Here is a 27638-nt window from a genome sequence, read left to right on the forward strand (position 1 = left end):
TGTATACCCTAGGTGTATGCAAGCTTTTGTCATGGGGTACATGAGAAAAATCATGTAATGGCAGAAAATGCAATGTTAGACCTTTTTCCCCCTATTTTCATAGGTATATTATGATCCTATCTCAGATGGGGGTTCGTGGTAGACTACATTATTTGGAAAGGTCTAAAAAGGCCTAAAAAGTTTGAACCCCCCTGGACTAGACAAATATTTCTTATCTCCAGAACCCTGATGTGAGACTTTCATCTCCAAGAAAGCCTACAAACCTTGAAAAAGTCTAGAAAACAAGATGAACATCCCAGTCCACCATCTGAGACTATTACTGTTGATGGCAAGGGAAATAAGAGAGGCATTCCCAGAATGACCTGAGACACTTATATAAGCAGTATCAAGAAGAGGTGGTAGCTTTATCATCAGTCTCATGAAGACCCCAGCCACAACCTGTTAAGGAACCTATATGATGGCACAAAGTTTGGACACTTTTGGAGTCTCGGGGCTCCAGTGAGTTCCCTTTCTTTGTATGAAAGGATGACCATGTTTTTGTTTATTCAAATATTCTGGAACAAGATTTATGTGCACACTTACTGTGGACCAAAGTCGAGATACAGATCCGAATGCATGAATGATCTGGTGTCGGGACAGAAAGTCAGGACACCAGGGTTCTCCGCCTAAAGGAAAGCAAGGATGGATACTTGAGGCTAGCTGTAGTGAAACAATAGGTCAGGAATTTCTCCCATGAGAAAAGATGATATAATGCCTCTGTCACCTTATAGCTAGCAATTTTCATGTGCTGTGGTTGAGGACTAGCACTACACACCAACAACTTCGAGCAATTAACGTTCTTAATCTCAAATTTACAAGTAAAGTGCTATCCTATTGGCCATTGTTACTATCTGAGCACTCTGGTTCAAGCAAGTTTAAAGCAATATGAGCACACTTCATCTGAGCTAGGGGCAGACTTTCGGTCTCTGCCAAATAGTAGCAGCTGAGGAAACCAAAAGTGTCTTGTCCCCGAGCACACGCCTCCTCTTTTATCACCGGAAATGGGTATCCCGCTCAGTCCCTGGAAGATTGGTTCGCTTCCGGCTCTAGGTTTCCCCTTTCATTGGCTGGTTCCACAGGGCTGGACTGGGCGTGTTGCCCTGGGTAGCACATGGCGCGGCAGCGATTATTAGGTCAGCGTGCCAACACCATGGCTCTGCGACAGATAAATGTTGTGTTCATGAGCAGCCAGCAGCGCCAAGATGCTGGGGGGGGGAGAATGTGTGGGGACTGGACTGTGAGGGCAGCCGTTCTGCCCCACCCCTTATTCGAGGCCCCACTCCCGCTCGCTCCATTCCCCTCTCCGTCCATCGCTCGCTTTCCCCACCCTCACTCACTTTCATGGGGCTGGAGCAGGGGGTTGAAGTTCAGGAGGGGGGCATGGGTTCTGGGGTGGGGCTGGGGATGAGGGGTTTGGGGTGCAGGAGGGGGCTCAGGGCAGAAGGTTGGGGTGTTGGGGAGGGTGCAGGCTCCAGGAGGGAGTTTGGGTGCGGAAGGGGACTCCAGGCTGGGGCAGGGGGTTGCGGTGCGAGAGAGGGTGCAGGGTCCCAGCAGCGCTTACCATAGCCACCAGCTCCCTGCAGCCCCTAGGCACATGGGCGTCCAGGGAGGCTCTGTGCACTCATAGGCGCCAACTCCATGGGTGCTCTGGGACTGGAGCACCCACGGGGAAAAAGTGGTGGGTACTCTGCACCCACTGGCAGCTCACCGCCCTGCCCCAGCTCACCTCCACCTCCACTCCACCTCTGACGCCTCCCCTGAGCGCGCCTTCCCCGCTTCTCCTCCTAGCTCCCAGCGCTTCCCACCACGAAACAGCTGTTTTGCAGCGGCAAGCACTGGGAGGGAGGGGAAGGAGGGGGAACGTGGTGCGCTCGGGGAAGAGGCGGGGCTGGGGCAGGGATTTGGGGAAGGGGTCCAATAGGGGCAGGGATGGGGCGGAGTTGGGGCGGGGACTTTGGGGAAGGGGTTGGAATGGTGGCGGGAGGGGTGGAGTAGGGGTGGAGTCAGGGCGGGACCAGGGGCAGGGGGATCGAGCACCCACCGGCGCTGGGAAAAGTTGGCGCCTATGTGTGCGCTGCCCTCATGCCCGCAGGTGCCGCCCCCACAGCTCCCTTGGTTGCGGTTCCCAGCCAGTGGGAGCTGCAGAGCCGGCCCTCAGGGTGGGGACAGCGCGCAGAGCCTCCCTGGCAGCCCATGCGCCTAGGGTCAACAAGGACCTGGCGGCCACTTCCGGGAGCCGCACAGAGCTAGGGCAGGCAGGGAGCCTGCCTTAGCCCTGGGCCCCCGCTGCATCACCAACCTGACTTTTAACAGCCCAGTCAGCAGTGCTGACCACAGCTGTCAGGGTCCCTTTATGACCAGGCATTCCAAAAACTGGACGCCTGGCAACCCTATTGGGGGTGCTGTCTCCCAGGGGAAGGGAAGGGCGGGGCTTCTGCCCACATACAGTGCCTGCTTCCTCGCTCATGTAGCCCAGCCTACTCCTATTGTTGCCTGTCCCCTTCCCTCATTAGGATCCAGAGTTAACACCCAGCTGACCTGAGAATGGCCACGCCCCTCTGGCCCTGGGCTCCTACTGCTTGCAGGCTCTGGCAGGTGTCCCTCCGCCGATGCTGCCTGCGGAGCTATGGCCACTGTTCCCTAGGGAGGCTATGGTTCTGCAGACCCTGAATCTGTCACAGGACGAGCCACATAGTTACAGCGCCAGGTTCTCCCTGAGCTGGAGCCTCTCCAGGTACCTTGGAGCAGGGCATAGTTACCCACCCCTGGCCAAACTCTGCACCTAAACAAAATCCAGCTGCATGAATCGGTCAAAATCTACAAACCTACATTACACACCATCACTAGAATCTTCTCTGTCAACAGGTGAGAGCACATCTACATTTAAGAGTTTATAGAGGCACTGATGCAGCTGTGCTGCTGTAGGTTCTCTGATGTAGTCACTTGCCCTCCGGAGAGAGCTCTCCTGTCAGCACCTGCGAGCAGCAGTAGCTATGTCATGGGGAGAAGCTCTCCCGCACTCTGCCACTTATGTCAGTGTAATGTATGTTACTCAGAGGGATGATTTATGCACATTCCTGAGCAACAAAAATTATGCACACATAAGCTGAAGTGTAGACACAGCAGACTCTAGAGCAAGGGTGGCCAAACTCACTGACCCTCCGAGCTGCATACAACAATCATCAGAAGTTTGAGAGCTGGGGCATATCTGCTGAGGCTCGAGGCTTCAGCCCCCGCTCCTGTTGAAGCCCCAAGCCTCGGCAAGGGCGCCCCACAGGGCTGAAGCACCGAGACTCACCTCCCCGCTGGGCAGAAGCTCCAACCCCACCACCCTTCTGCCAGGCAGAAGTCCCAAGCTCCCCCTGAATCTGGTAGGTGGAGAATGGGGGCAGGGGGGGATGAGGGGCTCTGCGAGCTGCACTTTAACTGTAAAAGAGCCGCATGTGGCTCTTGAGTCACGGTTTGGCCACTCCTGCTCTAAAGCCTGTGCCACCTTCATTCACAGACTAACCATGCTACTGTATATCTGCAGGTAAAGTAGCAGATGCCTATTGGAAAGCCTTCTGTTCTTGCTCCCCATTGGGCCCTAACAGAGCTGCCTGTGGGAGAAGTTCCTATATACAGAACTGCAGACTCAGGGAGCAGCCTAAAAACCCAAGCTTCTCTTTGTTCTGGTAGCACTTAGCTTTGGATGGTACCAATGTATAGCTCTGTAGCGGGGTAGTCACCCGCTCCAGCCCTGGAAGGGTTAAAGCCAGCCCTGGGAGAGGGCTGAGGCTGTGAAGCAAAGCCTGGGCTGATTGGGGAAGGCAGTAACAGCTGGGGCCACGCCCCAATCAGGCCCAGCTGGTCCCTATAAGAGGCTGCGAGGGACAAGCTCAAATAGTCTCTTTCTGTGTGTAGAGAGAGAAGGGCTTGGTTGCTAGGGAGCTGAGTAGGGTACTTGGGAGTGGAGTATGGCTGGGGGAAGGCTAGAGGAGCTGGGGAGCTCCAACTTGGAAAACCCCCAGGCTGTGGGCCTAGCTGAGGGCCTAAGACAAGTACTGGGGTTGCAAAGGGGTCGCCCAGCAATAGGTAGAGGCAGCAGGTCCAGACCCAACCTTGCCTATGATGAGTAGCTTACACTACAGTTTGCCCAGGGCACGGGGGCGAGTTGGTGACTGGCAAGTAGCCTATGTCTGAGGTGAGGTGGGGGTTCCCTTGAGTGGGGAAACCTGGAGAAACAGTGGGGGTACTGCCAGGGGGCAGCACCCACTGAAAAGGTCACCTGGGGTCTAGGGGGGACATGGGGGGCCAGCGGTAGCGTGACACTGGCTGATGGGGCATGCTGGAAGCTAATTCCCTGAGATAGCCAGCAGGAGGCGCTGCCAGGTGAGTCTGTGCCTGGTTACGAGCTCCTTGGCCAGACAAATGAAAGGAGGAGTGGAGTTAACTAAAACTAGAGGGAGAGGTGGGGAAGGAGAAATGGCAGCAGGAAACACATGAAAGAGCAATAGGGGGGAGGGATAGCTCAGTGGTTTGAGCATTGGCCTGCTAAACCCAGGGTTGTGAGTTCAATCCTTCAGGGGGCCACTTAGGCATCTGGGGCAAAAATCAGTACTTGGTCCTGCTATTGAAGGCAGGGGCCTGGACTCAATGACCTTTTGAGGTCCCTTCCAGCTCTATGAGGTAGGTATATCTCAATATTTAAAAAAAAAAAAAACATACACAGGAGGGGAGGGCAGTTAAGGCAGCAAGTGGCTCGAATAAGTGGCCAGTCACTGTATCAGGATGTGATACATACACTTTCATGGGTGGTGGCTCCAATGGGAAGAGGTGACAGGTTTGATACTGTATAGTAGAGGTGAAAAAGCAACCTCAAAGAGCTCAGCAGTCTGGAGATTTACTTATGGCAGTAAACACAAAAGGAAGGGAAGTGGCAGTTGCATAATCTATTAACAGAGGATAAGCCCAGGACATTAAACTAAAATTAAGGGCTTGTTTCATTTGAGGTAGTAGGGGTACATACAGCAACAGTGATTTGTGGGTAATAGATGAGAGAGAGCATTCAAAACTGATTGTGAAAAATAAAGCAGCGGAGGCAGCAATAGGACAGCTGGAGAAAGTCTGTCCCCAGCACATATGGGTCTGAATTAGTGAACCATTACTGGGGTAAGTGTGCAAAATGCTATCGGCTTGCACAGCCTACTAGAGAGACAAGAGGGGGGAGGGAATATCTTTTACTGGACCAACTTCTGTTGGCAGGGTGACCAGACAGCAAATGTGAAAAATCAGGATGGGGGTGGGGGGTTATAGGAGCCTATATAAGAAAAAGACCCCAAAATTGGGACTGTCTCTATAAAAGCGGGACATCTGGTCACCCTAGCTCTCGGTCAGAGAGAAGGGGCAAGGGGAGCCCTTCATCCACACTCCCTCAGCAGAGTGCAGATGGGCTGTGTCGTGTTTGAGTGCACAGAGCGCCACAGCAGCCCCTTCATCCTGGGCATTGGGAGATCCGCCCCCCGTCTCGCAGCGCCCTGTCCCGCGATTCCCCATCGCCTCCCTGTCAAGGTTCAAACAACACACAGCGGGGTGGGGGAGGTAACGAGCCAATGGGAAGAAAGCTCATTGGTTGCCTCTTTTTTCCGGCTGTGACGACGGTACGCGGAGAAGGGGCCCAATGGGCAGGCTCCGAACGCGGATGTAGTGTACCAACGTTCCAGGATCGCGCTGTGGGGGCAGCAGGGGCGCACGTGGGGAGAACCGCTGGTCTGGGCTCGTAGCGCGTCTGCCTGCCAGGGGGACGCTCCCTTCCCCCGCCATGGCCCTGCTGCCCCGCAGCGCGCGGGACTTTGGCTCGGCCCAGTACTGGGAGCGCTTCTTCCAGCAGCGCGGGCCGCGCGCCTTCGAGTGGTACGGCGGCTACCTGGAGCTGTGCGCGGCGCTGCACAAGTACGTGCGACCCCGCGACAAGGTGAGCGCGGGGCGGCCGGGGGCGCCTCCGTTGGGTGGGGCCCGAGACCCGGGCCGAAGGGTAGAGCGCGTCCGCGGCTCCCCCGATTCCCGTAGGGCACGGGGCATAGGCCCCCCCCCCCCTAGGTAGGGTCAGAAGCAGCCCAGGGAAGAGGGGGCGGGTGAAACCGCTGCCAGGCGGGGGCACCGCTGGATCGCACCCAGAGAGTGGGTGTCACGGGCTCGCTCGGAGGGTGCATCTCGGGGGGTCCTGCAGTGTCGGTCCTGGGTCCCTTGCCAATGTTTTTATTAGCCGCTTGGGTAACGCAGGGGAGGGCCTGGTTGTAACGTTGGTGTCTGGCGCCAGGCAAACGGGGGTAGGAGCACGGGGCAGGCCAGGATTAGAATTCAGAACAACCTGAGTTTAACAGGATGGAAGTCAATAAAACACGTTTAAAGTGCTGCACTTTGGAAGGATAAATCAAATGCACAGCTACAAAAAGGGAAATAACCAGCTGGCCAGTGCAGCTGCTGGAAATGATCTGGGGTTGTAGTGGAATCGCAAATTGGGTCTGATGTAAGACACAGGATGTAATTGTCACACTCTGCTTGGCATTGGTGAGGCATCAACTGGAGTACTGTGTCCAATTCTGGGTACCACCCTTTAAGAAAGATGTGGACAAACTGGAGAAAGTCCAGAGGAGAACAACAAAAATGAGAAAAGTTTTGAAAACTTGAGCTATGAAGAAAGTTTTGTTTTAAAAATGGGCCTGTTCAGTCTTGAGAAAAGAAGGGGGGAGGGGGGGCAGAAATCTTTACCATATTTGAGGACTATTATCAGGCTGTTATAAAGGAGACGGGGATCAATTGTTTTCCATGTCCAGTGAAGGAAGGACAACAAGTAATGGGCTTAATTTATAGCAAGAGAGGTTTAGGTTAGATATTAGGAAAGCTTTCTAACTTTAAGGGTAGTTAAGGTCTGGAATAGGCTTTCAAGGGAGGCAGTGGAATCCCCGTCATTGGAGGTTTCTAAGAACAGGTTGCACAAACACCTATCAGGGAGTGTCTAGGTTTACTTGGTCCTGCCTCAGTGCAGGGGGCTGGACTTAATAACGTCTCAAAGTCCTTTCCAGCCCTACATTTCTGTGAGTCTGATTCTCTTAGGGCAGGCCCCATATGGACGTGTGAAGAGGTATAGGCGGGACCTGGGCTGGGCTGATCTCCTAGGTGCTGAATACAGAAGATTTCTTTGATCCACATCCCAGTGTCACAATCGAGTGGCTCAAAGCCTAAAACATATGCAAGATCCATCCCAGAACAGGAGACTCCCAAATGCTACTTGCTTGGGTGGATGTGGATCCACGACGTCGGTGGGCAAACTACAGCCCATGGGACCGTTCTCCCCGGCCCCTGAGCTCCTGGCCTGGGATGCTAGCCCCTGACCCCTTCCCTGCTGTTCCCTCTCCCCCACAGCCTCAGCTCACTGCGCCACTGGCGCAATGCTCGGGGTGGCGACCTCCAGGGGCAGCGCAGCTGCAGAGCCCAGCCTGACCTGGTGCTCTGCTCTGCGCTGCGTGGTGCGCGGCTGGCTCCAGCCGGGTGGCGCGGCTGCCTGTCATGGTGCAGCCGTGCCGTCAGCCACCAGTGCTCCAGGCAGTGCGGTAAGGGGGCAGGGAGGTGGGGTTGGATAGAGGGCAAGGGAGGCCGGGGATGTGGATAGGGGTTGGGGGGGTCAGAGGGCGGGGAACAGGGCAGTTGAATGGGGGCGGGGGGGTCTGGAGGCGTTCAGGGAGAAGGGGTGGTTGGATGGGGCAGGGGTCCCGGGGAGGCAGTCAGGAAGGAGAGGGGGGGTTGGATGGGGCGGAGGGGGGTCCGTTAGGGGTGGGGGGGTCCGGGGGCTGTCAGGGGACAGGGAGCAGGGGTGTGTGGATGGGGCAGGGGTCCAGGGGGGCCGTCAGGGAACGGGGGGGGTTGATGGGGCAGGAGTCCCGGGGAGCCATCGGTGCAAGAAACGGGGGAGTGGGGTCAGATACGGGGTGGGGGCCGGGCCACGCTTGCCTGTTTAGGGAGGCACAGCCTCGCCTAACCGGCCCTCCATACAATTTCTGAAACTGGATGCAGCCCTCAGGCCAAAAAGTTTACCCGCCCCTGATCTACAAGTATGGAGGCAGCTTGTCAGCCAATCCCATGGATCCTCAGCTTATCCAGGCCAGTATCTCCCCATAAGTTGTTTGTTTTGCCTAGTGCTGAGCTAATGGCCCAGCCTGGTGTTGGGAGATGGTGACGAGTAGATAAAACCAAGATCATGACCACTTGTGGTCATAAATGATCCCATGGCACTTCTTAGAAGAGATGGGGTATGGCTCCCTTTATTCTGGCTAAAATCTAGCTCAGATAATCACATCCTGTTTCCCTGAATTCCATGTGCAGTTCAGGTTACATCCACTCAAGTTCACTGGTTGTTGTGCACTAGTCATTAGATGGTGTCTTCCACCCCGGTGCAGCTATAGTGCAGTGGTGGGGAAGGGATTCCTGCATGTGTGTGTTTAACAGGTACATGTCGAATGCCTCCTTTGCATGTGGTGAATCCCTTTGTAGTACATTTATTGCAAGATCCCCGAGTGTTGGTTAGTGAGCATTCATGGTGGATTTGTCTCCCAGAGAATCCATTGTTTGCTGATCTCCATGGTGTGTGTATGTGTGTTTGGGATCGTTGGGATAAACAGGACTGTGCTGTGTATCCATAGGGAAACTATTATCTTTTTAAATTTCTCAGGTTCTTGTAGTGGGTTGCGGCAACTCCGAACTGAGCGAGCAGATGTATGACGTGGGCTACCAGGACATTGTGAACGTAGACATCAGCGAGGTTGTGATAAATCAGATGAGGGAGCGGAATGCCCACAGGAGGCCGAAGATGAGCTACCTGCGGATGGACATGCTGCAGATGGATTTCCAGGACGCCCAGTTCCAGGTGGTATTGGACAAGGGCACCCTAGATGCTATTCTGGTTGATGAAGAGGAGGCCACCCTCGAAAGGGTGGACAGGATGTTTGCTGAGATTAGCCGGGTGCTGCAGGTTGGTGGCCGCTACCTGTGTATCTCCTTGGCCCAGGCCCATGTGGTGAAGAAGGCGGTGGGCTACTTCTCCCAGGAAGGCTGGATGGTGCGCGTTCACCAGGTCTCGGGCAGTGAGGACAGAGCGGCCAAGCAGCAGTTTGTTCTGCCCGTTTTTGTCTATGTCATGACCAAGTTCAAGAAGATCCCAGGTTCGGTTCTTCAGATCCTTGAGATCTGCACTGAGGAGCAGGACAAGCCTGTGCGGGTGGAGAGTGCTGAGCAGCTGGTCGAGGCAGTAAAGGAGAGGCAGTTGTATGCTCTGCTGCGCAGCCAGCTGAATAAAAACCCCAGCGCGAGCCACGTCTCTCTGGATCTGTGTGATGCAGATGCCGGGAAACCTCGGTACACTCTGCACGTGGTGGACAGCCCCTCAGTGAAAGCCTCCCGGAACAATCACTTCGCCATCTTCATCAGTGAGTTCAGCTCCTCCGAGAGGATATTTCTCTAGTTGAGATGTGCAAAATGGGGATGAAATCCTGATCCCATTGAAGTCCATGGAAAAACTCCCATTGACTTCAGCGGGGGTCACCATTTCAAGTTAAGCTCTTAAGCCTCTGGTTAGGTATAATAAGATAGGCCTGATTTTCACCAGTGCCGGACACCCAACAACTCCCATTCATTTCCATGGCAATTGCTGGTGTTCAGCGCTAGAGATTGTTAGAGATTTTCCAACTGAACTTATTCTGCTGGCAAATGCGAAGTTGGTGGTATGAAATATTTCACCAAATCTATTACAGACTTTCATTAAAACACAGGCAGGTTTCTCTCTCTCTCTCCTCCCCCCTACCCCCCAAAGTTCTGGGGATGAGCAGCATTTCTCCAGCTCCCAGAGCTGGGGGCCGGTAGGGAGGCTCAGTGATTCTCCAGCAGCTGGGCTGAGATTTCCCAAGTGAGGGCGGTCAGGAAGCCAGAAACATTTTGTTTCAGTTCTCCTGAAATGGAATTTTTCTTTAAATTTGTTCCCGAGAAAAGTTTTCACATTTTTGACAGTTCATTCCAAAGTGGGATGAATTCTCTCCCTCCCCCTCCCAATCCAAAAATTTTTGCAGAAAGATTCCTTTTTTTTTTCCCCCCAGCTTTGCTCAGCACTTCTGAAAATCAAGTCAGATATCAAAGATGCCTTTCAAGGCTCCTGAGCCCCTAAATTTAGACACCCCAGTTTTGAAAATCTTGATCTCCAGGAGCAAAAGAACAAAGCACATTAGCTTGCCCCGGTATTGTGTGTAGACAGAGCCCAGTCACTGACCAAGAAAGCAGTGCAGTGGCCTGATACAAAGCCTTAATCTGACATAGGGGACTGGTCATGAAGATGGGCGGTGGGACAGATCACATTTAACTGCCCCATTTTTCATCTCCAAAATGTGCCCATTGGTGTAATCTGAAGATGTATTGGTAAGCACCTGGACTTTATCGCATCAGTACTTGAGATAGTTGGATAGCCCCCTACATCAGCTCAGAGAGCAAATACACAATACAAGATACACCTGTTAGCCAGTAGGATCTGATTCTGCCACCTTCCCAATGAGCTATTCCCAACCCCTATGAATAGCCCCATTCATTTCATTGAGGCTACTTATGGAGAAAGATACCAGTAGCTGAGAGTTCTGGTGGCAGAATCTCCCTCTAGTAAATACACCTCTACCTCGATATAACGCTGTCCTCGGGAGCCAAAAAATCTTACCATGTTATAGGTGAAATCGCGTTATATTGAACTTGCTTTGATCCACCGGAGTGCGCAACCCTGCCCCCCTCCCTCCCTCCCCTCCCCCCCCCCCCCCCCCCCCCCCCGAAGCACTGCTTTACCGCATTATATCCAAATTCATGTTCTATCAGGGTAGAGGCGTAGCAGATGCTGATAATGTCATATGTGTTTGTTACTGACTTTCTCTGTGATGCTCAGTCCTGTTGTTACTACCAGGTAAAAGTTAAATAGACAAATTCGCTCTGTTTTAATATCATAAATGCACTCATTGCAGTTACATACATCCAACAAGGAAAGGCTATCGTATTTATAGTGTGTACAAACTGCCAGCTTCCTTAAGATCAGCAGGAGCTCTGAAGTAACTCCTTCCTTGAATTTGAGAGCACTCCACTATTTAAAAAAAAAAAACCCATTTGGCTGAGATTTCAGTATGTGAAATCCAAGCCTCCTTAACAGAATGTAGAAACCTCTCCTCTTCTTAGCCACACACAAAGCAGGTCACACTGGTTAGTGCATTTGTAGTATTCCTTCAGTTGCCTTCTTCCAACCTGTTACCAGTAGTGGAATTAATTTTTCACATTATTAAGGCAGATTTGTCTGCTAGACAATAACAATAATAGATGGCCTGTTTGATTTTCATCCAAGGAGGCAACGTAGTCCAGCGCACAAGGCTGAGAGTTGGGATTCCTGGAGTTTGTTCCCATCTCTGACTCATTGTGTGACCAATTAACCACTCTGCATCTCAGCTGTCCCGTTCATAAATATGGGGCAGATACTTGCTCCACTTTCCAAGTGCTTTGGAATCTACAAATGGACGCAATCCAGAGGAGTGCTAAGTCTTCTTGTTTCATTAGCACAGACTCTAGATACACAGTCCTGCAATGCATTCAAGCCTTGGTGTTACGAATGCATTGGAGGAAGGGGCATCCAAAATGGATTCAATCAAGGGGTGTATTGGCGAAGCTGCCATAGGGCTGCATCTAATTTGTCAGATCTGGAGAAGGTTGCAGTTGTTGTTGTCTTCAGTATAACAGGAGCACGCTGTTGACCGGTTCCAGCTCGATCCAAGCAGGACAGACGTACTGTGTTCTGGCGCTTATCTGTACTAGAGATGATGGCAGTTGCTTTGGCCGCTCCTGGCTAAAGGCTAAGATACATTGGTAGCACTGTACTTCTAGCACCATCCGTTTCTGCCACCGTGGTCTCTGCTCTCCTGACTGCGACCCCTTTCTCCAGTACCGCAGGGCAGAGAGACCGAGTGGCTCTTTGGGACGGAGGCGGGTCGGAAGCAGCTGGCTGCCAGCGCAGGTTTCAGGCGGCTGATAACAGTGGCCCTGCACAGAGGTCAGCACTATGAAGGGATGGAAGGCATCCAAGCAGAGCTGTCGGGGAAGGTGATGGAGCTGGCGCCACCCGGCCTCCCGTCCCAGCAGCAGGTAAGTGCTGTTCCCAACAGCTGTGTTCAGGCATCTCCTTGGGCAGAGCTGCAAACCCAGCCTGCGCCCCACACATCCATAGCCAGGCTCTAGTTCCTACTTCAGGGCCTCCTGCTGCTCCCTGTTGCCATCCGTCTCTCTGTGCATTCATGTTCTCCTTTCAGCTGGAAGTGGGATCTAATTGCAAAATGTGATCTGGTTCCAGTCAAGGGAGGGGTTCAGCTCTGGGGCTTAATTCAGCCCAGTATCTAGCTGCTGTTTTATTCTCCTCCCTGCCCCAGATCCGGTCATTTCATTTCTTTAGACTGTGATTTTTAGATGCCTTAATTTGAAGGCCTCAACTTCAGATACCCCAATGGGGCTTGATTTTTAGAGGTAGGGCATCTCAAGTTGGGCACCCAAAACCACTCGCCCTATTTGCAAATATTGGCCTGAATTTCTTCCGCCTTCCTGTTTCTTTCTGCAGCTTTCTTCCCATCTCACTGAGGATTGAACTATTCAGCAACTCGTAAAACGTATTATTGCCGTGACTTGTTTCCTGCATCTCAGCTAATAACTAGATAAGTGCTGAAAACACTGGCCAAACTACTGTGCCACGCAAACCTGTCCACTCGTCACGCTCTCCTGTTATTCTCAGCTTTCTACAGCAAATATCCTTCTAATTCCTAAGATGCATCTGGTTCAGCTTGGCTTCTTAAGAGGAGACGTAGAACGGTTTATTGTGCCTCTTTCACTATTAGCAGGTCAAACAGGGATCTGTCCTGGATCCAGTTCTATTCAGTGTCTTCATAAATGATTTGGATAATGGCATAGACAGTACACTGGCAACATTTTTGGATGATACCAAAGGGGGATTTTTTGCAGGCATTTTGGAGGACAGGATTAGAATTTAAAATGATCTTGACAAACTGGAGAAATGGTCTGAAATAAATAGGATGAAATTGAATAAGGACAAATGCAAAGTACTCCACTTGCGAGAAGAAATCAATTGCACAAATACAAAATGGGAAATAACTGCCTAGGAAGGAGTACTGCAGAAAGGGATCTGGGGGTTATAGTGGATCACAAACTCAATATGAACAGGAGTACTTGTGGCACCTTGGAGACTAGCAAATTTATTAGAGCATAAGCTTTTGTGGGCTACAGCCCACTTCTTCGGATGCATATAGAGTGGAACATATATTGAGGAGATATATATACACACACATACAGAGAGCATGAACAGGTGGGAGTTGTCTTACCAACTCTGAGAGGCCAATTAATTTCTCTTACTTAATTGGCCTCTCAGAGTTGGTAAGACAACTCCCACCTGTTCATGCTCTCTGTATGTGTGTGTATATATATCTCCTCAATATATGTTCCACTCTATATGCATCCGAAGAAGTGGGCTGTAGCCCACGAAAGCTTATGCTCTAATAAATTTGCTAGTCTCTAAGGTGCCACAAGTACTCCTGTTCTTTTTGCAGATACAGACTAACACGGCTGCTACTCTGAAACTCAATATGCGTCAACAATGTAACATTGTTGCAGATAATGCGAACGTCATTTTGGGATATGTTACTAGGAGTGTTGTAAGCAAGACACAAGAAGTAAGTCAAACAGACCATCTATATATAGCAGACAAATCTGCCTTAATGTAAAAGATTAATTCTACCACTACTCAGCACTGAAAAGACCTCAATTGGAGTGTTGTGTCCAGTTCTGGGCACCATACTTCAAGATAGATGTGGACAAATTGGAGAAAGTCCAGAGAAGAGCAACAAAAATGATTAAAGGTCTAGAAAACATGACCTACGAGGGAAGATTGAAAAAATGGGCATGTTTAGTCTGGAGATGAGAAGACTGAGGAGGGACATAAATTTAAATTAAATTTTAAATTTTAAATTAAATTAATGGAGATATCCTATCTCCTAGAACTGGAAGGGACCTTGAAAGGTCATCGAGTCCAGCCCCTGCCTTCACTAGCAGGACCAAGTATTGATTTTGCCCCAGATCCCTAAGTGGCCCCCACAAGGATTGAACTCACAACCCTGGGTTTAGCAGGCCAATGCTCAAACCACTGAGCTATCCCCCCCCCCCCCCCAAATAATAGTCTTCAAGTATGTAAAAAGTTGTTATAAAGAGGAGGGTGATAAATTGTTCTCCTTATCCACTGAGGACAGGACAAGGAGCAATGGGCTTAAAATGCAGCAAGAGAGATTTAGGTTAGACATTAGGAAAAGCTTCCTAACTGTCAGGGTAGTTAAGCATTGAAATAAATTACCTACAGACTTACCTACAGAGGTTGTGGAATCTCCATCTTTGGAGGTTTTAAGAACAGGTTAGACTAACACCTGTCAGGGATGGTCTAGATCAGAGGTGGGCAAACTACCACCCGCGGGCCACATCCGACCCACGGGACCCTCTTGCCTGGCCCCTGAGCTCCTGGCTCATGAGGCTGGCGTCCTCCCCCCCCCCGCTGTACTCCTCTCCCGCAGCCTCAGCTTGCCGCACCGTCAGCGCAGTGCTCTGGGCAGCGGGGCTCTTGCAGAGCCACAGCCTGACCCAGTGCTCTGTGCTGCACGGTGGCGTGGCTGGCTCCAGCTGGGCAGAATGGCTGCCTGTCCTGGCGCTCTGGGCAGCGCCGCTGTAGCACCGCCAGCCGCCGGTGCTCCAGGCAGCACAGTAAGGCGGCAAGGAGCAGGGAGGGTTGGATAGAGGGCAGGGGAGTTCAGGGTGGTAGTCCGGGGGTGTGGGGGTGGATCGGGGGTGAGGTGGTCAGAGGGCGGGGAACGAGGGGGTTGAATGGGGGCAGGGGTCCCGGGGGAGCAATCAGGAATGAGAGGAGGGGTTGGATTGGGCAGCGGAGGGCAGTCAGGGGCAGGGGTCTCGGGGGGGACCATCAGGGAACAGGGAGGGGTGGATGGGGCAGGGGCCCCGGGGGGGACCATCAGGGAACAGGGGGGTTGGATGGGGCAGGAGTCCCCGGGGGTCTGTCAGGGGGCGAGAAGCGGGGGGGGGGGTCGGATAGGGGGCGGGGACCTGGCCACGCCTGGCTGTTTGGGGAGGCACAGCCTCCCCTAACCAGCCCTCCATAAAATTTCAGAAACCCGATGTAGCCCTCAGGCCAAAAAATTTGCCCGCCTCTGGTCTAGATAATACTTAGTCTTGCCCCAGTGCAGGGCATTGGACTAGATGACCTATTGAGGTCCCTTTCAGTCCTAGATTTCTGTGACTCTGTGAAACTGTTCTGCTGGTCTCCTGTTAAAGGCAAAAGTACAGGAACCAGGCAAAACTGGATTCTATAATCTGTCTTCCTTTCAGATTTCAGTAGATGTGGGAAATCAGATTCAAATCCCCAGGGTTGGACCTGCCCCTGCAGATCTAGTTCTGGGCCTGGTTCTGAGGCAGTTGAAATTGTTCATGAGGTTTCTGGCCAAGCTGTTAGAATTCTCACGAGAACAACTGATTTCCTAAGAATCTTGCCAAATTGGACAACAATCTTAAAAGAGAAATTTTATTTATTTATTTATTTTAGCATCACTGAAAATCAGACCAGATCCTTGCTTTGGCCTGAAAGCCAAGCTCTAAACCCATCAGAATCTGTATCCAAACATCAGCCTCTTGGACCATCATGCTATATGGGGGCCTGTTGAGCTGGGATGCAGTGCTATTGCCTTGGTCTGCAATCAGCTTAGGCAGGGATTGCAGGTGGGAGTTTGCACAATACCAATTAGAACAACATACTGTTGCTGGCACAGAGTGCCCGAGGACAGCAACAGCGGGGTCCGTTGGCCGGTGTGCTTTGCGCCAATGAACACACCAGGGTGGAGAAGCAGTCAAAGTTTATTTGAGATCTCAAAGTGGTGCAAGGAGACAGGCACGTCTCAAATCAAGCACACCAACATAAGCAGCCTTTGTCTTTTATACATTTTGCAGCTAAGCCTTTCCCTTCTTCCCCCGCCCTTTCTCACCCCCCTTCCTCCATTCCCACCTCTCCCCCTTTCTCCCTCTGGCTACATTACACGACCTTGGCTGTGCAGCTTGTTCTCGCTGTTTCTTTCTGCAAGTAATCTTGTCCTTTAGCTAGAAGCATGTAGGTTTCCCTTATCACTACTGCTTCCCAGCTGCTGGCCTGTGAGGTTAGTAAAGTTTAACATGCAGGGGCTTTGATTCACTTTGGCCTAGAGCAGGGGGGCTTCATTGACTCTCGGGTCTTCCAACCCCCCCGAGTTACCTAGGGTGATGCCTAGTGCCACCAACAATACTGCCTTGTGTTCATGGCAGTCTTGTTCTGGTGCCGTTTTCCTATTGCAGTCTCTGGGCTGGTAGCTCTTCCTCTGGTTAGCTCTCTGGTGTCTCCTGTGTGAGTTAGTTTCCCCCATTGCTTTTCTTTCTCCTCCAGGTGCCGTTTCTCTCTGTAGGGGGGGACATCGGGGTCCGTACCATTCAGCACCAGGACACCAGCGCCATGAGCGGGGAATACCTCATTGAGGACGTAAAAGGGGACAACATGTGCTATTTCCGGCGGCTCATCTTCCTCAGCAACAGGAATGTGGTGCAGTCGGAAGCCAGGCTGCTGTCCAGTGCAGCCCCTAGAGGTGTGTAAACTTGGGCCTAGAAATTTGGGAAAGATTCTCAGGGCTTGGGCAGCACATTAAGGGCTGGGAAGAGTTGCAGTAGACCCAGGAGCCATTGGATGGCTCTGGGCAGCAATAAGCAGGTTGGAAAGCAATGGGAGCACATCATGAGAATAAATGGAACAACCACATTGGGTGACATCTAGCTCATCGCAGGGGGCCACTGTGGAGAAGAGAGATTGGGGTGTATTGGTCAATCACAGGATGACTATGAGCCGTCACTTCGATGCGGCTGTGAAAAAAGCTAGTGCAGTCCTAGGATGCATCAGGGAAGTGTTAGTACCATTATAGAGGGCACTGGTGAGACCTCATCTGGAATACTGTGTGCAGTTCTCTTCTCCCATGTTTAAGAAACATGAATTCAAGCTGGAACAGGTGCAGAGAAGGGCTGCTAGGATGATCAGAGGAAGGGAGAACCTACTTTACAAGAGGAGACTCAGAGTGTGGTTTGTTTAGCTTAACAAAATGAAGGCTACGGGGAGATAACTCTCCCTCCTTGGTGTTTAAGGGTTAGTGTTGGCACAAGAACAAATGGATATAAACTGGCCACCAATGAGTCTAGGCTTGAAATTAGGCAAAGATTTCTAACCGTCTGAGGAGTGAAGTTCTGGAACAGCCTCCCAAGGGGATCAGTGAGGGCAAAAAGCCTAACTGGCTTCAAGACTGAGCTTGATATATTTATGGAGGGGATGGTATGATGAGGTTGCCTACAATGGCATGTGACCCATCTGCCATTAGTAAATTTCTCCAATGGGTGGAGAGGGACACTAGATGGGGAGGGTTCTGAGTTACCACAGAGAATTCTCACCAGGCAGACACCTGGGAAAGTCTCGCTCACATGATCAGGGTCTAACTGATCGCCATATTTGGGGTCATAAAGGAATTTTCTCCTGGGTGACACTAGCAGTGACTGGGGGTTTTTCACCTTCCTCTGCAGTGTGGGGCATGGGTCACTTGCAGGTTTAAACTAGAGTAAATGTCAGATTCTCTTTAACTTAGGGTAGGTCTACACTTACTTCCTGGTTCGGTGGCAGGCAATCGATCTTCTGGGATTGATCCCGGAAGTGCTCACTGTCGACGCCAGTACTCCAGCTCGGCGAGAGGAGTACGCGGCATCGACGGGGGAGCCTGCCTGCCGCGTCTGGACCCGCGGTAAGTTCGGACTAAGGTACTTCGAATTCAGCTACATTATTAACGTTGCTGAATTTGCGTACCTTAGTCCGAAGTGGGGGGTTAGTGTGGACCAGGCCTATGTCTTTAAATCATGATTTGAGGATTTCAGTAACTCAGCCAGAGGTTAGGGGCCTGTTACAGGATTGAGTGGGCAAGGTTTGTGTCCTGCAATGTGCAGGAGGCCAACTAGGTGATCACAACAGTACCTTCTGACTTCAAAGTCTATGAATATGTTCTCTAGCCTCTTGTCCTTTCTGATTTTAAAGGACTCCAGTGATGGAGCTTCCACCACTTACCTTTATGATTTATTGGTGGTGTCCATGGTGGGTTATGCACTTTCCAAAGCTCAGGAAGAACGGTCCCTGCTCAGAGAAGCTGGTATCCTCAGGAGATTAGCCCACAGTCCAATCCTGCACCTTTTGCTGTGAGGAAACATTTTCTGGTGTTCATCTTATGTTTTCCTTTTCTTAATTCTTTCTCAGTGCTCCTAGTGGTGCTTCTAAACCATTCTTCAACCACCACCACCTTCAGCTGAGCGAGGGCAGGCAGTCTTAACCACAACCTGATGTAAAGTCCCAATCTGAATATTACTGAGCTGTTAGATGTTTAGTGGGACTCAAGAGAGATGGATTGTCGTCTCAGGCCTGATGCCATCTCACGGCTGCCAGGAGCAGCATTTTAATTCATTATGGGAAGGACAAAACAAAACCCTAAGGACGAGGGAGAGTTGGACACACTGAGAATAAGGCCTGGTCTACACTGGGGCGGGGGGGGGAGGGGTCGATCTAAGTTACACAACTTCAGCTACGTGAATAACATAGCTGAAGTCGATGTACTTAGATCTACTTACCGTGGTGTCTTCACTGCGGTAAGTCGACAGCTGATGCTCTCCTGTTGACTTCGCCTGCGCCTCTCACCCTGGTGGAGTGCCGGAGTCGACGGGAGAGCGCTTGGCAGTCGATTTATCACATCTAGTCTAGATGCGATAAATTGACCTCCCCCACTGGATCGATCGCTGCCCGTCGATCCAGTGGGTAATGTAGACAAGCCCTAAGAGAGTAAAACTGATAAATCCTGACATGACAGTACCGCTAGCCAGTCACAGCAGCCACAAGGTCCTGGTTGAATTGACATGAGAGAATGAGACCACGCCCCATGTTTTCCTGTTGGCAGACACCTTTGAAGTCTTAGCTGCCTGTGAACAAATGATCAGAAATCGTTTTTCCCAGGGACTTGTAAAGGGGACAGGTGATGGAGTCTGTGCTGCAGGGGAGGTGGGAGAGTTTGGAGATGACGTGTGTACAGACTGGAGGGGAACGAGGCTGGTATCAGAGGTCAGTGGGTGTGGGGCTCCAGTCGCCCAGGCAGGTGAGTATGAAGGCGTGGGTGTCTGTTTGAAATGTTGGAAAGGGAGCAACAAAAGGAGTTAGCCACAGCCAGAGGTAGGACTGCAGGCTTGGGGAAGGGAAGAGATCATCCAGCCCCTTTGAAAACCTAGCTACAGTCTGACCCTAAGATGAACCCCTAATGGATACAGCAGAATGAAACGAGCCCTTCTCCAAGCTTCTGCATAGCCACATGGGGACTTAGCGGCCCCTCTCCCCCAAGGATATGCCCTGCTGTCCCCAGTGCTTGTCAGGTGTGCCAGCCCCTCTGCATGTCTGCCTGGGCATCTGGCTAATGTGTCTCCTGTGTTCAGGCCAGAAGAAGCGGAAGAAGGACAAGAAGAAACAGGCATCTGGCTCCACCAAGGCCCCCCCAACATCAGCTTGCCAGGCCATTGACAGGAGCTACCTCTGCTGTGAACACCATAAGGCCATGGTTGCGGGACTGGCTCTGCTGAGAAACCCTGAGCTTCTACCAGGTGCGAGGCCCATGAGCTAAGAGAAACGACACCCCCCCACACTCCCCCCGCCATAGGAGAGGGCAAGTCCCTAGTACAAGTCTTCCCTGCAGTTGTACCTGGTCTAGTCAACTCAGAGTCAGGGACAGCTAAGGGGAGGGGCGAGTGTCTCCATCAGTGACCGAATGGCAGGGCAAGCCCAGGGACTCCTCTCTGGCTGCTTCTGGTGCTAGTCCGTCTATGTCCTCTCCCTATCCCAGAGGTAGGGGTGAGTCTCTGGTGCCGTCTGGACACGTTGTGGATAGTGCTGTAGCCTCCCCCAGCATGAAAGATGCTACAGAAACGGCACACGTTTGTTTTGGTATGGAGTGGCTGCAGAGGCTAGTGCTTAGAGCAGGAGCCTTGGACTCTGGGCTCCTGGTTTCTGTTCTTGGCGCTGACACAGAGTGCTTATGGGTTGATGTCTGTGCCCCAGCTCCCCTGTCTGTAAAGCAGCAAGGACGACACTTGCCCACGTCCTGCCGGAAGGGAGGGGAAGCTCTGCTAGCTCAAGCTCACCAAGTGCTTTGAGATCCTCCCGTGGCAGGCCCTGGAGGAGCGCCAAGCACTATTGGTCAGAGAGAAGCTCCTTGGCCTGGATTTCCAGTCTCGTGGATGGGTAACTGGGGGATGTTGGGTTGGTGAAGTGCTTCTGGCTGGGCGGGGGGACTGGGCGCTAGCCCTGGGGTCTCCTGGTGCTCTGAGTTAGGGCGCTCACCGCCTGTCGCTACAGAGCCGGTTTAAAAGGCTGGCGAGGTCAGTAAGCAAAACAAGTAGCGTGGCTTCAGCATGTTCCTAGCAGGCATTGTGCACGTCCCAGGCCCAGCCAGCCGTAGCTACTTGGTATTGCAAAGCCAGGGGAGTTTCAAGGCCTGGTAGGTTGCATTGTCTGAGCTGAGCAGAGGGTGGTGGCCTGGTGCCTGCTGCTGTCTGCCTGGCTCTATTGCTCACTCGCTATCCTGGGTGCTCCCTTGCGTTCCCATTCAGCAGCTGATGGCCTGATAGCTGGTGGGCAGCCACAGCGTCCGCGAAAGGCTCCTGCTGTCTCAGGATACCAAGAGCTGAGCAAAAGCAGCTCTACCCCCAGCCAGTAAGGCAGCGACAGCAATGGGGACGCCAAGGTGCTGGACAGGAGTCCCTCGACTGCCCTGAACTTCCCTGACATGTACGTCCCTGTTACATGGGTAGCTTCTGTAGGAGCCGAGTTGCTGGTGGCTTGAATTTCCTTGGACAGTTGCCTGCAGTCTATCAGCTTTGTTCTCACCCTGAAACAGAGGGAAAAGGGGTGAGGGGCCTGGTTTCTGGACTCCACGGGGACCCCAGTGTGCAGCTGGAGGGCCAGATGTGGCCTGTATTAAAATGAAAACTTCCCTCTGAAAGCTTTCTAGCTAAATCCACTCAAGGAGGAGAGGGAGCAAGTGGGGAGGAGATGGGTCCAGAGCAGCAGAGAGCGAACTGAACCCAGCTGCAGGAGGGAAAGGGTTAAAGATGTTTGTTTTAGATGGTGCATGGATGAAGAAGCAGCTTCCCTGCCCAATCTCTACCCCAACAGGGACCCCCTTGCCTAGCGAAGCCAGATGCAGTGGTGGGTGGAATGTGAGCATAGTGTTCTCCCACACTGGCCTGGAGGGGGCAGTGTGGAGCACGGAGGGTTCATATTGCCCTGGCAGTTAATTTCCCAGCTTGCTTCCTGCTTGCAGGAGCCCAGCTCTCGGTGCTGGTGATCGGGCTGGGCGGGGGCAGCCTGCCTCTCTTCATCCACGACTATTTCTGCCAGTCCCGTGTCGAGGCGGTTGAAATCGACCCCACCATGCTGGAGGTGGCTACCCGGTGGTTCGGCTTTTCCCAAGGCGACAGGATGAAGGTTCACATCTCGGATGGCCTGGACTACGTGGCCAAGCTGGCAGCATCGGCGGGTAATGGGCAAGGGTCCCTACAGACTGATGCATCCCTGAGGCCCCCCCATCCTGCCTCCCCACTCTTGAATGCTGTGAGAGGATGGTATCGGTTCCACGCCTGTAGCTGCTAGCCAGGGTCACCGCAGAGCAGTGCTGAGCACTCCCTTTGCTTCTTGACCCTGGGCACTGAGCACAGCAACCCCAACGCTCATCTTTCAAGCTCCTTGTGGTTGTTTAGCCTTGTACCTCACAGGGATGGGACGAGGGGATGGGGAGACTCGCTGTTCCGGAGATCCCACTAAGGCAGTGCCCAATGGGGTGGTGGGAAGAGAGATCTGATGATGATACCTAAGTGGACAACTCTGACTCATACCCATCCCTTTCTTGTTGATTCCCCTACTCCCCACCCAAGTGTGTCCACACGACCTCTCTCTCCTCTGCCCAGTCCGTCCACGCTAGCCCATCACTGCTTTACCATCAGCCATTTAATTTGTATGTAACACACACGTGAGCTGAGGTGCCATTAGCAAGGTGTGGAAGGTTATCTGATTCTCTTCCACCTGCAGCCATTAGCATCATGAGCTATGATCTTTTCAGCTCTCCTAAGCTAAGCAGAATCATCCTTTGCTGGTATGTGGATGGGAGATCTCCAAAGAGAACCCAAACGCTGGAGAAAGTGGTGGTGGTGCATCATTGGTTGCATTCTTTCCCCTGTCCCTACTGAATTAATGCCACAGCCTGGCATTGGGTGCTGCAGGAGGGCTCATCTTTCTGGCAAGATGTCAAATGGGCGGTGTGACCACTTGTGGTCACTTAAAGATCTCCTGGCCTGGTGCCAAATTCCAGCCTGGCTGCCTGTAGTTCCAATGTGACAGTGTTCTTTGCTTCCCCTGTTAATTGTTGAGCGGCTGCCACATCCACTCCAGAGGTGGCTGCATTTCTGTGGAAGGGGAGAAGACTCCTGCAAGTGTCATTCATAAAGCCTTGGATGGAAGCTGCTGTGCAAATGGCAGAAGAATCTCTTTTAACCTTCCACTTTTATCTCAGCCACTCGCCCAGTGACTATGGCATTGAGCAGTGCTTGGCTCATCCCACGCTATTGCTGCCTTGCTCTTTGGACGCTAACTGGGCTGTTCTCCTTCCGCAGCACCAGCCCGGTATGATGCTGTCATGTTCGATGTAGACAGCAAGGATCCCACCCTGGGAATGAGCTGCCCACCCCCAGGCTTTGTGGAAACGTCCTTCCTGCAGAAGGTTAGAACCATCCTGGCACCGGAAGGTATGGAAAGGCTGTCAGACAGCCTCGCATGTGCGCAGATGCCACGCTATGGCGCCTGCCTCCCAAACGGCTGTCTCCAGGTGTCAGCACCCTCTTAGAGTCTCTTCATGCTGGAAGAGAGCAAGTGTGACCCTAGTGGTGAAAGCTGGGCGCTGGGTGGCAGGATCCCTGGGTTCTGTGCCTGGTTCTGCCACTCAGTGGCAGAGCAGCCTCTGTGACTCAGCCCCATTTTGTAAAACAGAGCGAATAACGTCCATCTGACGGGAGGCTCAATGGCATAACGTTGATGAGGCAGATGCAGCCGCTCAATGGATGTACAGGGCGGTGTGGGTCAGATTGCAATGCCCTCCCCCAGGATGACTAGCAGCTTGCTCCATGAGTGGGCCTGCTGATACCAGTGGGTCTGCTCATGGAGGAAGGGGCAATGAGGGATGGCAGGCTGGCCCTGTGTATACTCAGTGATTCGCTGGCATTAGCGACAGCAACGGGACCCCTCTGCTAGACACTGGAATCGGCTGCTAACTAGCTGCAGGCCCATGGCTGCTCTGCACGGGCCTCTCTTCGTTTGCGCTGTGTGCCAAGACACCCACTTGGCCTTCGGTGCTGGTGCTCTCAAGCTTTACCCAGATGAGGGCCATGGCGCCTTCTTTCTGTTAATTCAGGAGCTGCACCTAATGGACATAAATGGAGCAGACTGAGGCTGCAAGCCTGGCCATGCTGCTGCTAGACCGTGAGTTCCAGCATGCTTGGCTGCTTGCCTCCAGTTGGAGCTCAGCCTGCTGGGATCTGTAGTCCCCCAGAAGTGCCTCTATTGGTGCAGAGGGTGGAGCAGGTTGCCTCTGACCACTCCAGTTCCAAACGTGCCTGTGTTTTCGGGTCTCTTTCCCCTTGCTCCAGGTGTTTTTGTGCTCAATCTGGTGTGCCGAGACTCCCTGCTCAAAGACTCAGTTCTGGCTGCCCTCAAGGAGGTCTTCCCTCTGCTGTACACCCGGAGGATCGAGGGGGAGGTCAACGAAATCCTGTTCTGCCAGCCGCACCCTGAGGGGAAGCTGGCTGCCCCAGAGCTCCTGGAGACAGCTAGGACTCTGGAGAGGACGCTGAGGAGGCCCGGCCGAGCGTGGGATAGCTCCTACGTTCTGTCGGACATGCTGAAGGCAGTGGAGATCGTGTGAGGGGGACGTTCTGCCTCGTCTGGGTTACCCACTTGTGCTCTCGATTTGGAGAGAGGAGCTGAATGCAGTTGTGCCGTCTGACTGTAAACACTGCAAGTGAAGAACGGTGCTCTCCAGCACCTCACATACGTGCTCCTCCCGGCTGCTAGGGCCGGAATGGTGCCCCTCAAGCAGCCTGTCCGAGGGGAGGTGGGATCCTGGGAGGGAAAGCCTCCCTCTGGGGAAAAAGGGAGGCTGCCAGCCATAATGAAAGGACTGGGGCGACCCCTGCGCTCCCCAAAAGGGTCTCAAGGCAACGGCCAATGGTGTGAGAAGTTCTGTTCCTTCTCCGAGTGGCTGTGAGCCAGTTGATTAGGGGAATGGGGCCTGGTCTAGCTCGACTCCTTCGGCTCCTTATTGCTGCGGAGGCCAGTCCCCTGGGCACCAGCGCCGGATGTTCCCCGCTCTCTGCTTTTAAAATAAAGGTCTTTTTCCTTGGCAGATGTAGAATTGGGGAAGCAGGGCCTTGGGTGTGGAGTGGGAGGGCCAAAGCTGGTAGGCTGGGGAAAAGTGAGGAAGTCCATCTTACAACAGGGGGCTGCCTGGGTCTGTGACTGACCACAAATCCCACCCGTCTCCTGTGTCTGTTCACCTGACTCACCCCTATGCAGTTTTGTCACTAGCCCTGCCTGCCATTTGTACGCTCTCACCCCAGCTCTCCCATCAGGTGAATATGTGGGATCTGAGGAAGAGCTAGGCCCAGCTCTGATCTCCACTGGCCTGCATGGCTCTTTCTCACTGAAGTCAGAGGGAATCCCTGCTCTGTAAGGATGTTAGAATTGGGTCCTGGGTGGATCTGTTTGTACTGCAGTGGCTACAACCCCAAAGCATGTGGTGAACATCTGATGTGTCTTTAAAAATGCTCTCAGCCAGCACCGGTATGTCCTCCTGTGTCGTCCTCAGACTGTCAAAAAGCTTATGTTCTTCCTGGATCAGTGTCATACTGCAACTACCTCTGGGCTAGAGCATAGCTAGGTTGAACAGTCCATAGCAACCTTAATGGTGTTTTGTGTGATGAGACATGGAGAACTCAGTGTGCTGAACTAGGATGGCCTGAATGTAAACACTTGCCTTGTCACATCAACCCACGCTGGTTCTTCCTCCTAGGAACAGTGCTCAATGATGGTCCTTTGTCTGAGCACTCAGGGCTTTGTCTTTGCATCGCTCCTAAAACTTGGCCCTTCTTCCAGCACAGCAGCTGGCTCAGTGCAGCTGCTGCAGGAGGGATGTCACTGCCTGAATTAGCACCATGCTTCCTGCTGCACAAGTGCTATGCCTGGGGGTGTATCCTATCCAGGTGTGAAACAGATCCAGCACTGCTGGCCCTTGGAGATCTGCCCAGGTCAAAGCCTATGGGGCTGGGGCTGCAGGCAGATGTGACTTGGGAGTGGAAATTGTGCCCCTGTAGCCCTGAGAAACAGACACAACAAAATTAATTTCCCTTAGTACTAAAGACAAAACTCAAATAGCACCAACTGGCCAGGCCCAGGGACCTGCAAGCCTTACCCCAGCACGTTGCGCTGTTGGTCGGCTCTCTGGTCCACCTTAAGGCACCCCTCAGAAGGAGGTGGGTGCTTGATGAAGGACCTCTAGGCTACAACTGCCACCTAGCCCCACATCAGCTCAGCACCCAGTCATTCCTCTGCGAATGCTGCTAGAGCCCATGGCACTCGCTCCCATTGTCTGTCAGCCCCTTCCTGCCAGCATCAATACTGCCTCCCCCTCAGGGGATGTTCCTACCCATCCTAGGCCCCAAGCCGGGATGCCAGGTGTGATTGGTTAAGGCCTTGGCACCAGCCCAAATGCCATTTTGCATAGACCTCTCATAGACTCAGGTGCCACCTGCCACTTCTGCCCTAGGCCTCTGGAGCTTTCACCTCTATGAGAAAGGAGGGTATCTAGCCACCAGCCCTGAGACTGACCTCTCTGGGTTAATACGGGGGGGGGGGGGGGGGTTGCTGGCCTGACCCCTGCAGAAGTGGGGCAATGGCCTCTCCAGCAGAAGGGATGGGCTTCAGGGAAGCAGAAGTGAACTTTTTCTGGGGAACAGCTGATGGAAGGTGGGGAGGAGGGAACCAATGGGGGACTCCAGCACTACTGTGTGGGCAGTGCTCTAAGAGAGCAGAGGCATCAGTGGGTGTTACCAGCTGGTAACTGATTGGCTCACTGTATGCATAGCCAAGGCTCTGTGCACACAAAGTCCCTGTGGCCACCTCCCTCCAGGAGCGAGAGTCAGCTAGCGTCAAGAACAGGTGCCCAGGACTGAGTGAGGTGACTGAATAAAAAGGTGAGGGGAAAGTGCAGCCAGAAAATGAGCAGCAGATTCTGGAGAGGGTGTTGCGGGGGGTGGGGGGCTGCTGGATGGCGATGACCATCTGAGCCTCCCTCTCGCCATAGTCCTTCCTTTGCCTTGCAGGTTAACAACAGATGCACCTGAGTCCCTTTGAATTGTTCCCCTGCGCTATCCATACCTGGACATGCTACTCTCAGAAATTCCAGATCCTCTGCCCCCAAAGGAGCCCTGTAGCCCAGTTTGCCAGTTTTACCTCAAACCACTGCTGTATAACACACAGCACTTGTGAGCATTTAGAATAAAGCCAAAGTAGGTTTATTTGGAAAGAACAGAGAGTTAATAGAAACGAGAGAGTGCTGGTTACAATACAAACCAAAACAGGCACTTCTCAATAGTTCCCTTTCCTCTCTAAAAAAGTTGGTTCTCCCCTCCACCCCCCTAAAGCACACTCTCAATATCCATTATTCCTTAACTATTACCCATACAGACATCTCTCAATGGTTATGAATCTTGACAAAATTACGAGCTTTCTGTAGCTACCTGACATGTTATGCTTTATGGATAAATAGTCTGTAAGACATGTTTGATGTAGTGAGTTTGTCAAGTCTCAGGTGAGACTTTGTTGTTTGCAAAGAACAGGACCCTTTGCGACGAAGCCTCTGTTACAGTGACTCTGGCCTTTTTGTCTAAGCATGGGCTATGCAAATCTCTGTTCTGCACCTCTCTTGTGGGACCTGGCCTCTACTATCTGGAGGGATTTTTTTATTCTTGAGGAAGGAAACCAGCTGCCTGAAAGCTGCCTTTGTTCCATTCCAACTGCCCAAGTGTCCTAGCAGCTCTCAGCCAATGACACTGGCGTGGGACAGACTAGGCAGGGGAACATGGCAGTGAAAGGCTCTGCAGCCCATGGCCAACTCCAGAGCCAGGCACTTCCCTGTCCAAGGCACTCTGGAATACTTCCCTGATATTCTTTGCACTTTTTACAAACCAGTGCTGGTGAGAGGCAGTGGATTAGCCCATAGTGGGGCTTTGAGCCTGCCTTTCCCATGTTGCTAAAG

At 52.5% G+C, this 27638-nt stretch overlaps 1 protein-coding gene across 3 annotated transcripts; it reads left to right on the forward strand.

Annotated features, from left to right (window-relative positions):
* Positions 1-5669: 5669 nt before the first annotated feature.
* On the forward strand, positions 5670-27160 carry METTL13 (methyltransferase 13, eEF1A N-terminus and K55). 3 transcript variants are annotated; one of them, XM_065554694.1, is made up of 8 exons: positions 5670-5992; positions 8747-9500; positions 12026-12225; positions 16610-16805; positions 19717-19881; positions 21600-21815; positions 22945-23076; positions 23974-27160. In XM_065554694.1, the coding sequence occupies exons 1-8, from the start codon at positions 5840-5842 to the stop codon at positions 24246-24248; spliced, it is 2091 nt and encodes a 696-aa protein (XP_065410766.1). In that variant the 5' UTR covers positions 5670-5839; the 3' UTR covers positions 24249-27160. The 3 variants fall into 3 exon arrangements, with proteins under 3 accessions (XP_065410766.1, XP_005313094.2, XP_005313096.1); XM_005313037.4 differs by having other exon boundaries at positions 22945-23051; XM_005313039.3 differs by having other exon boundaries at positions 5684-5970.
* The last annotated feature ends 478 nt before the right edge of the window (positions 27161-27638 follow it).

Source organism: Chrysemys picta, chromosome 8 (assembly GCF_011386835.1).
Source record: "Chrysemys picta bellii isolate R12L10 chromosome 8, ASM1138683v2, whole genome shotgun sequence".
NCBI classification, from domain to species: Eukaryota; Metazoa; Chordata; order Testudines; family Emydidae; genus Chrysemys; species Chrysemys picta.

Bases quoted from the DNA above. Each gene is read 5' to 3' on its own strand.
- METTL13 (XM_065554694.1), top strand. From the start codon at position 5,840: ATGGCCCTGCTGCCCCGCAGCGCGCGGGACTTTGGCTCGGCCCAGTAC. The intron at 9,501-12,025 runs GTGAGTTCAGCT...CCCTTTCTCCAG, and splicing joins TCACTTCGCCATCTTCATCA to TACCGCAGGGCAGAGAGACC. The intron at 21,816-22,944 runs GTAATGGGCAAG...CTCCTTCCGCAG, and splicing joins CAAGCTGGCAGCATCGGCGG to CACCAGCCCGGTATGATGCT.